This window comes from Lagenorhynchus albirostris, chromosome 12 (genome assembly GCF_949774975.1).
Source record: "Lagenorhynchus albirostris chromosome 12, mLagAlb1.1, whole genome shotgun sequence".
Lineage (NCBI taxonomy): Eukaryota > Metazoa > Chordata > Mammalia > Artiodactyla > Delphinidae > Lagenorhynchus > Lagenorhynchus albirostris.
Window position 1 is genome coordinate 20,766,392 of NC_083106.1, and position 14,391 is coordinate 20,780,782.

General features: G+C 40.5%; 1 protein-coding gene across 2 annotated transcripts in view; it reads right to left on the reverse strand.

The window, feature by feature from the left end:
• Window positions 1-14,391, reverse strand: part of PHACTR2 (phosphatase and actin regulator 2) — a 131,824-nt gene that overhangs the window by 85,306 nt on the left and 32,127 nt on the right. For both annotated transcript variants that reach the window (XM_060167708.1, XM_060167709.1), the window contains exon 2: window positions 10,064-10,231. In XM_060167708.1, the coding sequence (XP_060023691.1) occupies window positions 10,064-10,231 (168 nt within the window). The remainder of the gene's footprint in view (window positions 1-10,063; window positions 10,232-14,391) is intronic.

Below are 14,391 nucleotides of genomic sequence, written 5' to 3' on the forward strand. Positions count from 1 at the left end.
GGAGAAAAGACAGTCTCTTCAATAAGTGGTGCTGGGAAAACTGGACAGCTATATGTAAAAGAATGAAATTAGAACACTCCCTAACACCATACACAAAAATAAACTCAAAATGGATTAAAGACCTAAATGTAAGACCAGACACTATAAAACTCCTAGAGGAAAACATAGGAAGAACACTCTTTGACATAAATCACAGAAAGATCTTTTTTACCCACCTCTTAGAATTATGGAAATAAAAACAAAAATAAACAAATGGGATCTAATGAAACTTAAAAGCTTTTGCAAAGCAAAGGAAATTATAAACAAAACAAAAAGACAACCCTCAGAATGGGAGAAAATATTTGCAAACAAATCAACTGACAAAGGATTAATCTCCAAAATATATAAGCAGCTCATGCAGCTCAATATTAAAAAAGCAAGCAACCCAATCCAAAAATGGGCAGAAGGCCTAAATAGACATCTCTCCAAAGAAGATATACGGATGGCCAAGAGACATATGAAAAGCTGCTCAACATCACTAATTATTAGAGAAATGCAAATCAAAACTACAATGAGATATCACCTCACACTGGTCAGAATGGCCATCATCAGAAAACCTACAAACAACAAATGCTGGAGAGGGTGTGGAGAAAAGGGAACCGTCTTGCACTGTTGGTGGGAATATAAATTGATACAGCCACTATGGAGAACAGTATGGAGGTTCCTTAAAAAACTAAAAATAGAACTACCATATGACTCAGCAATCTCACTACTGGGCACATACCCAGAGAAAACATTAATTCAAAAAGACACATGCACCCCATTGTTCACTGCAGCACTATTTACGATAGCCAGGTCATGAAAGCAACCTAAATGCCCATCAACAGACGAATAGATAAAGAAGATGTGGTACATATATACAACGGAATATTACTCAGCCATAAAAAGGAACGAAATTCGGTCATTTGTAGAGATGTGGATGGACCTAGAGACTGTCATACAGAGTGAAGTAAGTTAGAAAAACAAATATCTTATATTATCGCATATATGTGGAATCTAGAAAAATGGTACAGATGAACTGGTTTGCAAGACAGAAATAGAGACACAGATGTAGAGAACAAACGTATGGACACCAAGAGAGGAAAGTGGGTGGGGGTGGTGGTGGGATGAATTGGGAGATTGGGATTGACATATATACGTTAATATGTATAAAATAGATAACTAATAAGAACCTGCTGTATTAAAATTAAAATAAAATAAAATTCAGAAAACAAAAAAACAAAAAGTCTTTGCTCCCAATTCAGGGGTCACGGGTTTGATCCCTGGTTGGGGAACTAAGATCTTGCATGGCACATGGCGTGGCCAAAAAATAAATTAATCAATTAAAAAATAAATAAAAGATTAGCCAGCATGAGGTTCATGAATGTGAAGCATTTTGATTGTTAAATTATTGGATAAAGTTTATACTTGATTACATTCACAGTACATTAACACCATTATTAGGCTGAAGAAAATGCATGCATCTCTAACTCATGTGATCACTTAATAGGATTTCCCCAAGTGCTTTTTCTTTTCTTCCCTCTTGTTTTTTGCTCAAATGTTGCCTTCCCGGTAAAGTTCCCCTGACCACCCAATTTGTTTGGTTTGTTTTGTTTTGGATTTTTTTTTTGGCCGCGCGGCGCACCATGCAGGATCTTAGCTCCTCAACCAGGGATCGAACCCGTGTCCCTTCAGTGGAAGTGCAGAGTCCTAACCACTGGACCACCAGGGAAGTCCCTGACCACCCCTTTTCTTTTTTTTGCGGTACGCGGGCTTCTCACTGTTGTGGCCTCTCCCGTTGCGGAGCACAGGCTCCGGACGCGCAGGCCCAGCGGCCATGGCTCATGGGCCCAGCCGCTCTGCGGCATGTGGGATCTTCCTGGACCGGGGCACAAACCCGTGTCCCCTGCATCGGCTGGTGGACTCTCAACCACTGCGCCACAAGGGAAGCCCAACCACCCCATTTTAAACTGGAACTTCCCTCCCACATTCCCTACTCCTTGCTTTATTTTTTCTCCTCTCACGTTCTAATATACTAACTTACTGGGTTTACTCTCTGTCTCCTACCCCTGCTAGAATATAAGTCCCATAAGGGAAGGCAATTTATCTCTTTTGTTCCTGCTGTATCACTAGAGTCTACAACAGTGCCTGACATATAGTAGATGTTGATGTTCAATAAACATCTGTCGAGAGGACAAAAGAGTATTATCTAACATATAAGCAAGGAGTCCTACATGGACCAGGATGTGCTGTGTGGTCTTTATGGGCTATGTAACTTCCCTCTGCTGCTGTAAATTGGGAAAAGGGAGAGATTCTCTTCCCTTCCTCTAATATGGTGTGAGAGTGAATGATACATGAAGGTACTTCCATGTTCTTAGTGGAACAGGATAGAGAAAATCAAAAGGCTGCCATTTATTAATACAACCAGATCAGTCCTGAACAATTATCACCCTGGGAAAATCCTCTAACTTTGCCCTACCTTCTAGATATAGAAAATAGTCACTATCAGCAACATCATGCCTCTATGATTACGAAGAATAGTATCTTAAATGAACCAAATATAATTTTGATCCTTTTCAACCATTTTTCTGTGGACACTGCTGAAATCAGGCTAGTCAAGTAGAATCAAAATAATTCTTCAGACCGAATCCTTCTTACAGCAAACATTCCAGTATATGAAGCAAATCCAGGTATTAGGGTCACCTTTCAATGATCACTCCTTACTGGTCTGAGTATGAAGTTATCTTCTAAAGAGGCCACACAGTGTAATGGTAAAAAATCTGGCTGTGGCACCATATTGCTTGGGTTCAAATACTGCTTTTGGCTCCTACCAGGTGTGTTTCCTTGGGCAAGTCATTTGAATTTTCTGACCTTAGTGTCCTCATCAGTAAAACTGGGATAACAGTAGCACTTAAACTTTATAACCTTTGAGAATTAAATGAGTTAACATGAATAAAGTTCTTGGAGCAGAACCTGGCACATAATAGCAATCAATAAAAACGTAGCCATTGTATTATTAGGGAGTAAGAGTACCTTCAGTAAATTAAAGCTTTTAGCAGATGACTTTCTGCAAATTACTCTGACTCCTAGAAGGCTGATAACTTGCAACAATGTTATCTAAAAATCTGGATGGGCATTCCTTCCCCATTACTAACAACACAAATAAAAGTCACAATTATAATGAAAATAAATTGTCTGGATTTTCTTTATTTAGGAGTGTAACTTCTTTTTAAATAAGGGCAAAAAGGTAAGAAAAAGAAATTTCCCCTAATTATTTTATTGGCTTTTAATAGTTGTACATGGCTGTAACTGTGAGTACATGTTTTTGGTTTGTATTTTAATTTATTGTCTTTATCTTTTCCATGATATTTTTTCAATCTTCAATTTCTTTTATAAAGTCCTAAAGCACCCAGTGCTGTATTTTTAGTTATAGTGGATATCCAATAAATAACCAATTCAAGTCATATGTTAAGAGTACATACCAGGTTCAAATGATCATGTAAAGCATCTGAAGTGGGGTGAAGATGAGGGAGATAGTCTCTGCCCTCAAATAATTTACACAGTAAATTGGTAGCAGACACATAAACTAGGAAAGAAGTCAAAGTACATATCTCCTAACAGGAGGACAAGCACAGGAGGGGAGGTTCCTACTAGATGATGCAGAATCAAGGTCAAGAACATCCTCAGGAAAGAAGAGACATGTTAGGACCCTTGCATGGCTTGCAGTATTTTCCCAGGTGCAGCTGTAGGAAGAAGGTGCTCAGAGGAAGAGGGAAGAGCGTGAAGAAAGGCCTGGGGACACAGAGGCTCCGGGCATGCTCACCGAGGGCCCCTGGGTGACAGAAGTCCAAGGCAAGTGACTAATAAAGAAAGATAAGGGCTTCCCTGGTGGCGCAGTGGTTGAGAGTCCACCTGCCGATGCAGGGGACACGGGCTCGTGCCCCGGTTCCAGGAAGATCCCACATGCCGCGGAGCGGCTGGGCCCATGAGTCATGGCCGCTGAGCCTGCGCGTCCGAAGCCTGTGCTCCGCAACGGGAGAGGCCGCAACAGTGAGAGGCCCGCGTACCGCAAAAAAAAAAAAAAAAAAAAAAGATAAGACACGAAAGGTCAGTTTGGGTTACACTGCAGAGAGCTGAGGAGTCTGGAATTCATTTAGGAAACAACGTGAAGTCAGTCACTTTTTGGGCAAGAAGCAAAGGACCAAAGTTCCACCTGAGGAAGACTTCCTGTAGTGGTATCCAGGATGATCTAGATAGAGGAGGGAGGGGAGAGATTTCCCCACCTATTTTCCCAAAACCACAATAATCCCTGCTCTCTCCAGCCACCCAGCTCTTGGGCTGTGCCCTTGTAGCGACAGGAGCTCCAGCACCTGAGGTCTGGGGTCTGAGGAGACCACTCCCGCAGACCTATCCCCTGTGTCCCACTTCAAGCAGTGAGTTTCTGTCCTGAATCCTTTGGTAACTCCCTGTCCTAGTTACCAGCTCTATTCCCCGGTTCCTTAAAAAAAAAAAAAAGATGGGGACCCAGTTTGAGTCTTTTTGGTTCCAGCACCATCTGCTATGAATACTGCCACCTAAGTAAAGAACATGCTGGCTCTCAAGGCTTGCTTGGATTTCCCAGTCTCACTCACCCGGGTGCTCCGTTATGCTACCCTACCTGGTGGAACACATGCCATTTTGTTGTGAAGGACCCACTGCTCTATTTGCTGGCCTGAGATCTGGATGTTATCTTGGTTACTCTAGTGTTCCTGACAGGCTGTGCCACCCTGAATCTTCTCTGTCAGCCTCACTAGCTGGGTCACGTTCCCTTCCTAGGCAGGCTTAATGCCAGAACCCTGTCTCTCCCTGCCTCCTCTAGCATTCCATAGCTTTCTAGAGCTCGGACAGCTAATACCTAAGTAGAGCAAAGAGGCCACCTGCAATAATTGAGACATAGAGTGATAAGGACCAGACAATGGGGACCGAGAGGAAAGGCTGATGGTAGAGGCCTGCACTAGGAGAAATAAATAAAAGGTTTAGGAACTAATAGAATGTAGAAGATGGTAAAAGGCAAGGACGAATCAAAGAACTCCGTGGTCAAAGCCTGGATGCCAAAGAAAGCCACGTCTGCAATAGCAGGGGTAGCTGGGGACGGCAGGGGTTTGGAAAGTATTTGTACATAGGACTTTCCCGCTCCCTCTCTGCTCCCTCTCTGTGCTCATTCAGAGCAGGTGTCAGTACCTTCCCTCTCTAAAACGAAAGTTTAAGTTAACGCGTGAAAGACAAGTAGGGTGAGCATAATGAGACCTTCCGGCGACTGCTATTGCTGCCACGTGAACTTTAAATTTTCTATCTTGCTTCACCAAAAATAATGTTTCTATTCCTGAAATTACATTTTAATACTATCCCCAAACACAGAAGTGTTTGTGAAAGCAGAAGTTATGAAAAAAGTAAAGATAATTGAGCTGAAGACATTTTAGATGTTAAGCCAATGTTAAGTGTTAACTGTGGGTATGTGTTGAAGAGAATAAAGAATCAAGTTGTAAGTTCTCTGTTTGGTACCATTGCCTTAAACAATGTCAAAGAGTCATTCTTGTAAAAGATCAATGTTGGTATCTCATATCCTGTTTAAAGCCTGGGATACCTTTAGGGAGGGGTGGAATTAGATGGTTGTTACTCCAGTCACCTGCCCAGTCACTCAGTGGTTTGAGGAAGAACTGAGTGTGGTCATAGGTTACAGACCCTCTCTTCTAAACCGGGGGACACACAGCACGTATTCACAGCAATTCTTCTGCTTGTAGACACTGTAACCTCTCGTTGTGAAAATTTCTCGGTCTAACTCTGCAGTCTTACAGTCCAACTTAACTGAATGCCTCCCCTCACTGTGTGAGAGCAAAATCTGATGCAAGTTTCTTAACATTCTCACTACAAAATCCTGATTTTTTAATTAAAAAATTGATACCCAGAAGCAAATTAATCAGTGCCTGGCATGTACCACCTTTTCAATGTAGATCTATGTAGACCATAAGAATGGGTTTTGCGTTAACACACAGTCCTCAGGCACTACTGCTCATGAGGTGCTCGAGGAGATGTGCCTGGGTTCGAGAGATGTGGGCACTGAGAAGAAAGAAGGGTGAGGAAGGGCACGTTCACAAAAGGAGAAGGGCTGAGACAGGTAGCGAACCTCTCTTGCACAGGTTTAGGGGAAATGGGAAGGGGAAGAGAGGGGACAAAAGAGAAAGAAAAGTCAAAGACAACCAAGATGATGACACCTTGTGTAAATCAAGTAAGAGCTATTTTGTAAAACAAGGAAGGACACAACAGCAATGGCGCATCTTGTAGAGACTGAGGTGGATGAAAATGAGAGAATAACACTAAATGTCAGGACTGGGAGGCTTGGAGTCCCCTCAGTGGAGTGCTGGATGCAGGGGCAGACTGCAGAAGGAAAGACATGAGAGTGCAGGAGGGAAGTGGAAGCAGCAGACACAGCGTAGATTTTGAAGACCTTTGGTCTTAGTTGTAACCGCCCATGTAGAAGTTAGAGGAACAGCCTGTTTGTTTGTATCGTCAACTTTGGGGAGATGAAAGCATACGTAAAGACCCAAAGGGAGGCACCTCAGCCACCACTACCTACCCACCACCACCACCACCCCCCAAAAAAGGGAAGAAATGATTATGTAGGAAAAAAAGCGTAAATGAGATTTTGAGTTCTAAAGTTAGGGAAGGGATGGAGCTTAGGTGGAACCAAAGAAGGACCCTTTCACTCAGGAGATGAAAACCGAAGAAAAGAATCACCAAGGGGAAGTAAATAGAAAAGACTACTCTGCCCTAGAACCCAATAGCCTATGGACCATTCTAAACAGAGCTGAAGATACAGGTAACTTTCTGCTTTAAAACAAGCCCAGAGAACTTGAAGTCGGGGCATAAGCCCAGCCAGCCTTATAGGACAAGACAGCCTTTCAAAATCTAGTTGACTCAAGGACCACCAAGCAGACAGAACACAGGACCTTTCTTAACTTCCACCACCATGAACATGTGAGAACAATGGCATTTATTACAGTGGCATTAATAAATCAGTGCTGCATCCTATCTACCATCAATTAAAAATTCCTACCACAGACCCCCACACTAAGAAAAGTGGTATTAATCGCTGTGTAATAGAACACAGTAAGATTCATGTCCATATGACTGTAAAGCCAAGAGCTTAGGAGAAGGACAAACGAAGAAGAGTTACTCTTCTTGAAAGAAATTCATATTCTTTCATATCCTAAAATATTATGGATCTTGCCTAAGGTGTTCTTTGATGGAGCTGGCCTTGGTCATACCCAAACCCCTAGATTTCACTGTTTGAGACGAAAACACCCTACTCTTGGTTATTTCCAAATGCATCAGTTTTCCTCTAGATGTGACATCTTTCCTCAATGTGAAAAAAATATGTTACACCACTTTGTTCCTCCGTTTATTTTAAGCTTTACTAATGCATTCCATAAAACTCAGCAGAAATGGAATTAAAAAAAATATATATATAGTGATAGTAAAGTACTTGGGACACTTGATAACATCTTACAAAATTCAAATAAAACATTAGTAATAACATGGGTTTAAAAAGAAATGATGTGGACTTCCCTGGTGGCGCAGTGGTTAAGAATCCGCCTGCCAGTGCAAGGGACATGGGTTCGAGCCCCGGTCCGGGAAGATCCCACATGCCGTGGAGCAACTAAGCCTGTGTGCCACAACTATGGAGCCTGAGCTCTAGAGCCCATGAGACACAACTACTGAGCCTGCGTGCTGCAACTACTGAAGCCCGTGTGCCTAGAGCCTGTGCCCTGCAACAAGAGGAGCCACCACAACGAGGAGCCTGCGCACCACGATGAAGAAAGCCCGAAGACCCAACACAGCCAAAAATAAATAAATATATTTAAAAAGAAATGATGCAAGTAAATGTAGCAGAAAAATTCACAATGAATTGTTAACACATCCACTTGGCTTGTCTTTATTCTGTTATGTCACAATTTTGATGCAAAGACAAAAAACAAAAAACAATCTGATGATATATCTAATAACTTTCTCAGGTTTTTAATGTGGTTCGGTAGTCTTTAGGAACTAGAAATATAGTACCCATAAATAACTTCTTGGAGCTCAACTTATATAAAATCTTGTGTGAATTTGAAAAGGAAACAGAATACAAAGATTGCTAGGCTATCCTCAATAAATATGGGATAATATAAAATAACACTTAATGCTGTCTAAAATGACTTTTCTTAAATATTCTGGGTTGGTAGAAATGTTACAGCCTCCCTACTATTAAAATAATTAAAAAGAGTGACAAGAAAAGATGAAGGGAAGTTCTTTGTAATTGTTCCTACTTTAGGGAGAGAGACGGTAGCAGCCCAGACCCAGGAAAAGGGCAAGAGAGACAAATGAAGAGACTTTCATCATCTCTTTTCAATGTCTTCTTAATGCTACTGTCCAGAGCCCTATTCCCATCTTGGTTGTCCATGGTAACTCGAAGAGCTAGACTCCCCCAATGCTTAGAGAAACCTGAGCGGGTAGTACTTAAGAAGACCAGTGTATTTCCATCTACAACTGCAGAACAAGGAAGAACAAGATGCCCAGTCAGGGGTTGGAAGGAGTCAAGGATCCACAACAGAATCTGGAACTGAAAGCACATTAGAATTCAATTCATTCAATTCTGATCTGACTTGCTCAAGGTCACACGGTACCTTGATGGCAAGGACACAACTAGAACCCAGGTGTCCTCCCTCAGCACAGCACTCTGTTCATCCCTTCCCACTGCTCCCAACCCAAGAAGCCAGTTAGGAACTAAAGAGGATTCAAAAAGCAAACCATCATTATTTGCTCCTACGCCAAGTCTTTTGTCTTTGCCTATCTTTTTATTGCAAAAACTTTCCAGTACCTACAAGTAGAGATATGAGAATAATGAACCCCATATATTACCAACTTGGGACCGATCTTCTTTCATCTATACTCCCCTCTCCTCCAGGATCATTTTGAAACAAATCCCAGAAATAGTATCATTATTTCTTTTTAAATATTAAATGCTCAAAGAAATGATACAGCTGCAAAAGCAGCAGAGACAATTTTCTTTAGGAAGCCCTGGTGTCTCTATCCTACACCCTTGTGCTATTGATGGTGTTTTCCTTTTTATGTCACAGCGCTAGAACTAAAGGCCAACTCTTAGCACAGACGGGTAAGATATGCTCTGTGATCCTGTACATACACGGACAATATTAGTTTCTGGTGCAGTGAGGAATTCTGATGAAGGGATTATTTTAGACAGCAAACGTGGAGAAAGCTAAACTTACACCAAGATATAAACTCATTTTCACCTTAAACAATACCCTGATACTGGACATTTGTTTAAATCAGGCTTAATTCTGGCCTGAGATTTAAGGCCAACTTCCTCCATAAGTCCACATGAAAGGTACTAAATAATGTAATTCTTAAGGTTTAACAAATCCACAAAATAAAATAACAATAAAAAGTTTTCACACCATTAAGGTTATGACTCCTCTAGGACACAGACCATTTATTTGTCCTAAGGACATGATGGAAATTTAAAATTAATAAATATAGCAACACTTTTCCTTCATACAGCCATTTAAATTTTGCCCACAGAACAAATACATTTAAAAGACATTTTAAAAATTTTTCATTGACAAATAGGATCGCGTTACTGGAACTAAGTAGACAGATAGATAATAGTGTTCGTATGTGTGTGTATAAATGGATACTTGCAGCTACAATAATGACAAATAACATTTCCACTTCTAATTTTCCATTTCACCTCCCTCTCCCTACACATTAATTTTTTATATGAATTTACAAGTACATATTTAAAAACAAGACTATGTTAGAAAGCCAAAGTGAGTAGAAAAAGAAGGCAGATCAGAACCCTAAGTTGTTTCACCCTTAAATGAAATAATTTCATTTCAAATGTAGATTAATTTTTTCCCTGAAAAAAAAAAAAACCCTGCAAGATATAATTTTTTACCTTTTGGAAAATTTAACAATTTATCTTCTAACAAAATTATGATGTTCCTACCTGCTGATGTCTCTCTAAATTTGTCACTGGTCTTCTTTTTCCTCCATTTCCAAGGCTTAAAGATTTTACCAATGGTGGAGAGTTTCCCCTTCCTCTTGAAGGGAGGTGTTTGGGAGCCTGCTGTTGGGCCATCTGAGTTTGCTATAGAAGCTTTGTCCAGTCCGTCAACTGTATAAAGAAAGTCAAGTCAGAGAAAAGCTGTAATAAAAGTTTGAAACAACATCATCTATGTCTTCCTGCACTGTTCAAAGTAAACATGCCCACTTTAATTGGAATCTCACATAAAGTTTATTTTGCCCCATTTCCCTGCCAGTAGAACTCCTCTAATATCAATCAATAAATCAATCATTCAGAAATTACAGTCCCCTTAGATAATCATTTTGAGGAAACAGAAAAGAAATAAGAGACCTACATAAAAGGTAAGGCCAGATAAATAAGGGTCTGCGAAACAGCTGAATCCGTCTGCAACAACTACATCAATATTTTGTGCAGAAATAGAGTATTCTAAGTGAAACAGGATGTTCCTCCAGAGACTAGTTTGGCATTCTCAGTAATGAAAATGACAGTTATGGTGTAGTTAAAACCAGGTTTTTTTCCTTCACAAAATAAAATTTAGTGCCAAGAAGCTAAATTCTAAATTTTACTATACTAAAACTATCTTTTGCTTGTTACAAAAAAGTTTCTATCTTCAAATAAACTGATAACTATCACGAATGACAAAAAATACGTGGAAAATATGGATGTCGTAGGTAATAGAACATATCTTTATGTGCCTCAATCATTTCATCAATCAGAAGAAAGGCCCCAAACCTTAAGTTGCCTTACACTATGTTCATAACAGAAAGAAGATGGTGATAACTTTTATTACCCCAAAGATTAAATTTTAATGGCAAAAAACGGGAAGCAACTAAAGAATGGATAACTATGGTATTTTTCATGCAATGAAGTAGCACTCAGCAATTTAAAGAAAAGGAGCCATTGATACCTACAAACAATGTGAATGTATCTCAAAAACATTGTGCTGGCAAAAAACAGCAACACACAGAAGAGTACATACTGTGTGGTTCTATGTATATGAAGTTCTAAAAAAGGCAGAATGAATTTATGGGAAAACAGAAAAAAGAAGAAGAAAGAAAGAAAACCAGAATAGTAGTTGCTTCTTGGAGTGAAATGGATGTGGGAATTAACTGAGAAGAGGCTTGAGGGATTTTCCTGGGGTGATGGAAATTATCTCAATCAAGGATGGATTATACAAAATGCATCAAATGGTATTTATGATATTGTGGATTTTTCTTTATGTAAAATCTACCATTAAAAAAACCATAAATAAGTAGTGAAGTCCAATCAATGGCATGCATGCTGATGTGTTTAGGGATGAAGTGTACTGATGTCCATCAAAAATAATAAATTGATGGAGAGATGGAATGGAGATGGATAAATTTACAGTATAGTAAAATATAGCAAAATGTTAAGTGTTGAACTTAGGTGGTGGGTGTGTGGTCATTAATTGCATAATTCTTCCATCTCCAAAACTTTCACAATAAAATATTGGGAAAAATAAAACAAAAATTGAATGGCAAGAACCTCTGCTTCTAGGAAAATGGAGTAAACTTACTTTTTCCTACTTCTCCTGCTACATACAACTAAAAAAAACCCTGAATGCTATATATAAAAGAAACATGAAAAGACTATATAAGGTGAAAAGAAAGTAGGCCAGCTTGGGACCTCAGGACCTAAGAAACAACATGGAGGTAAGATCCCTGGGTTTTCCTTTAGTCTCATGTATTCCAGACTTGCAGCTGAACCTGAAAACACCAATGGGCACAGACCAAAAAAAACTCACAAAAGCCTGCTCTCTCTAGCCAAAGGAGCAGGAAAGGGACAGCCTAGCAAGACAGAAAACTTTTAGACAATAACTGCTCCACTCCAGCCAAACACCACAGAAGAAACTATGACCACCCAAGCTAAGAAAGGCTGAGTGGGTAGAGTAGACTTCTACCCTCTAATGAGGAGCCCCAAAACCCCTATCAGAGTGGTGTCAGAGAGGACCAAGTAGGGAGCCAGGACCTTCCTGTGCACCAGCTCTCAATGAAGCATCCTCTACATTGTCAGTGAAGACCATGTGGGAACCTGGTCTTCCACCCATACCCAGTAATGACGTATCTCTTATTCTCCTTCCCCGCCAGTATTGGGGTCACACCAAACCACTGCTCAGTGGGAACAAGACCACCCCCACCCACTGTGGTGTCAGTAGAGACCACGTGGGGATCTGGAAATTGAACCGTGCCCAAGAGTAATGAAGACCCTTCCCCCCATATCTGCCGCCAGATATCAACAGAGGATGAAGGGAGAACCTGGGTGTTTACCTCCGCCTGGCAGTAATGAGGTGGCACCCCTCGCTTCCCTTGCTGGAGAGGTGTTAAAGCCAGTTAAAACAAAAGGTTTCCATAACATTTACAGTCTCATAATATAATACAAAAATGTTTTAAGTTTCAATCCAAAATCACTTGACAGGGCTTCCCTGGTGGCGCAGTGGTTGAGAGTCCACCTGCCGATGCAGGGGACTCGGGTTCGTGCCCCGGTCCGGGAAGATCCCACATGCCGCGAAGCGGCTGGGCGCGTGAGCCATGGCCGCTGAGCCTGCGCGTCCGGAGCCTGTGCTCTGCGGCGGGAGAGGCCACAACGGTGAGAGGCCCGCGTACCGCAAAAAAAAAAAAAAATCACTTGACATATCAAGAACCAGGATAATCTTAAATTGAATGAAAAAGGACAGTCAATACAATGCCAATACCTTAATCCTTATAAGTTCTCCTTCCAAACAAGAATGATAAATCCTGTTCTTCCCACTCATAAAGTCAACTCTAATTTCAGGCAGAAATGCAAGTTCGGCAGTGACTGATTCTTCTGTAAATGGTTCCCAACCCTACTTTACCCCAGCCACGTTGGCCACAGTGCAGCAGGCAGAGATACGGGAAGGACTAATTTGGAAGCTAAGCCAGAGTTAAAAAGTAAAATCCTTATTTACTTTACTTCCACTCCTGTCCAACTGCCTTCCTTAAACTAGGGGCAAACCCAGAGAGAAACTGACCATGTGGTATTTCTTCTCCACTGAGACTTTACGCTGAAGGCTCAATTTTGAACAATTTAAATGCTGTGAAATACAGAAGGACTGACTATTACAAACATGGGAACTAAAGTTACCATCTCAAATTCACCTCCCTGGCTACAGACACACATTTAGTTCTCATTTTCTCTCAACCCACATATCCGGTTCCCTGACACTCCATCAAAATTCTGCTTTTGATCTGAACCACTAAGGAATAGTCTATTTTTTCTCCTGAAGACAAAAACAAACGAAAACAAAAATTAAATATTCCTTAGGTGACAGAAGGTGACAGATGGGGAGACTGAATGAGGTAGTTGCAAAATGAAAGCCTTCATGTTAAATTCATAGCTACATAAGACATTAACTGTCATGCCTTTCTTTATTTGGCATTTACAGTTTTAGTCTTTATCTCTCCTCTGGAAGGGGCCTGGGCCAGTGCCAATGACCACAGCAGAACAACGCACACACATTCCTTTTTCCTGATTGAATGAATCCACCTATAATTTTGTAATTATTGGGCTATTACAGTAAACCACACTTGCAATTAGGAACCATACGTCGGCACAGTTGGCCACAGGGCCATTGTACTTCTTGTAAATCATGAACATGAAGGGGACTGCCACCTGATTTGGAGTAGTATAAACAGAATATTTACTCCCTTCTTTCCTCCAGACACCTAGGATACTGCCAGGACCACTGATAATTCTTTTATTTTTCTTTTGGACCAATTTACCATTAAAGTCACTTTGAAATTTTTGAAACATTTTTTCACAACAAATCTAGTGAATTTGGCATTTACACACAGATAAGAATTGCCAGGTAAAGCCCAGAGGAAAGTCTGATTTCCCTGTTTTATTTTTATTAAACATCCATCTTTTTATTTATTTATTATTATTATTTTTTGGCCGCGCCACTCGGCCTGCAGGATCTTAGTTCCCCAACCCAGGATCAAACCTGTGCTCCCTGAAGTGGAAGCGAGGAGTCTTAACCACTGGACCACGAGGGAAATCCCTGATTTTCCTGCTTTACATGTTTACTTTGATCCACTTACATGTTATGAAGAGTGACCTGTCATTCAGCAGGACTTTCTTTTTCACACTGGAAATCAACATTTAAAAATATTTAATTTAATTAATTAATTAATTTAAAATCTCCCTGAGGAGATTAATAAAATTTATTTACTTTTAATTATTTTTTAAAAATTTTTATTGGAGTATAGTTG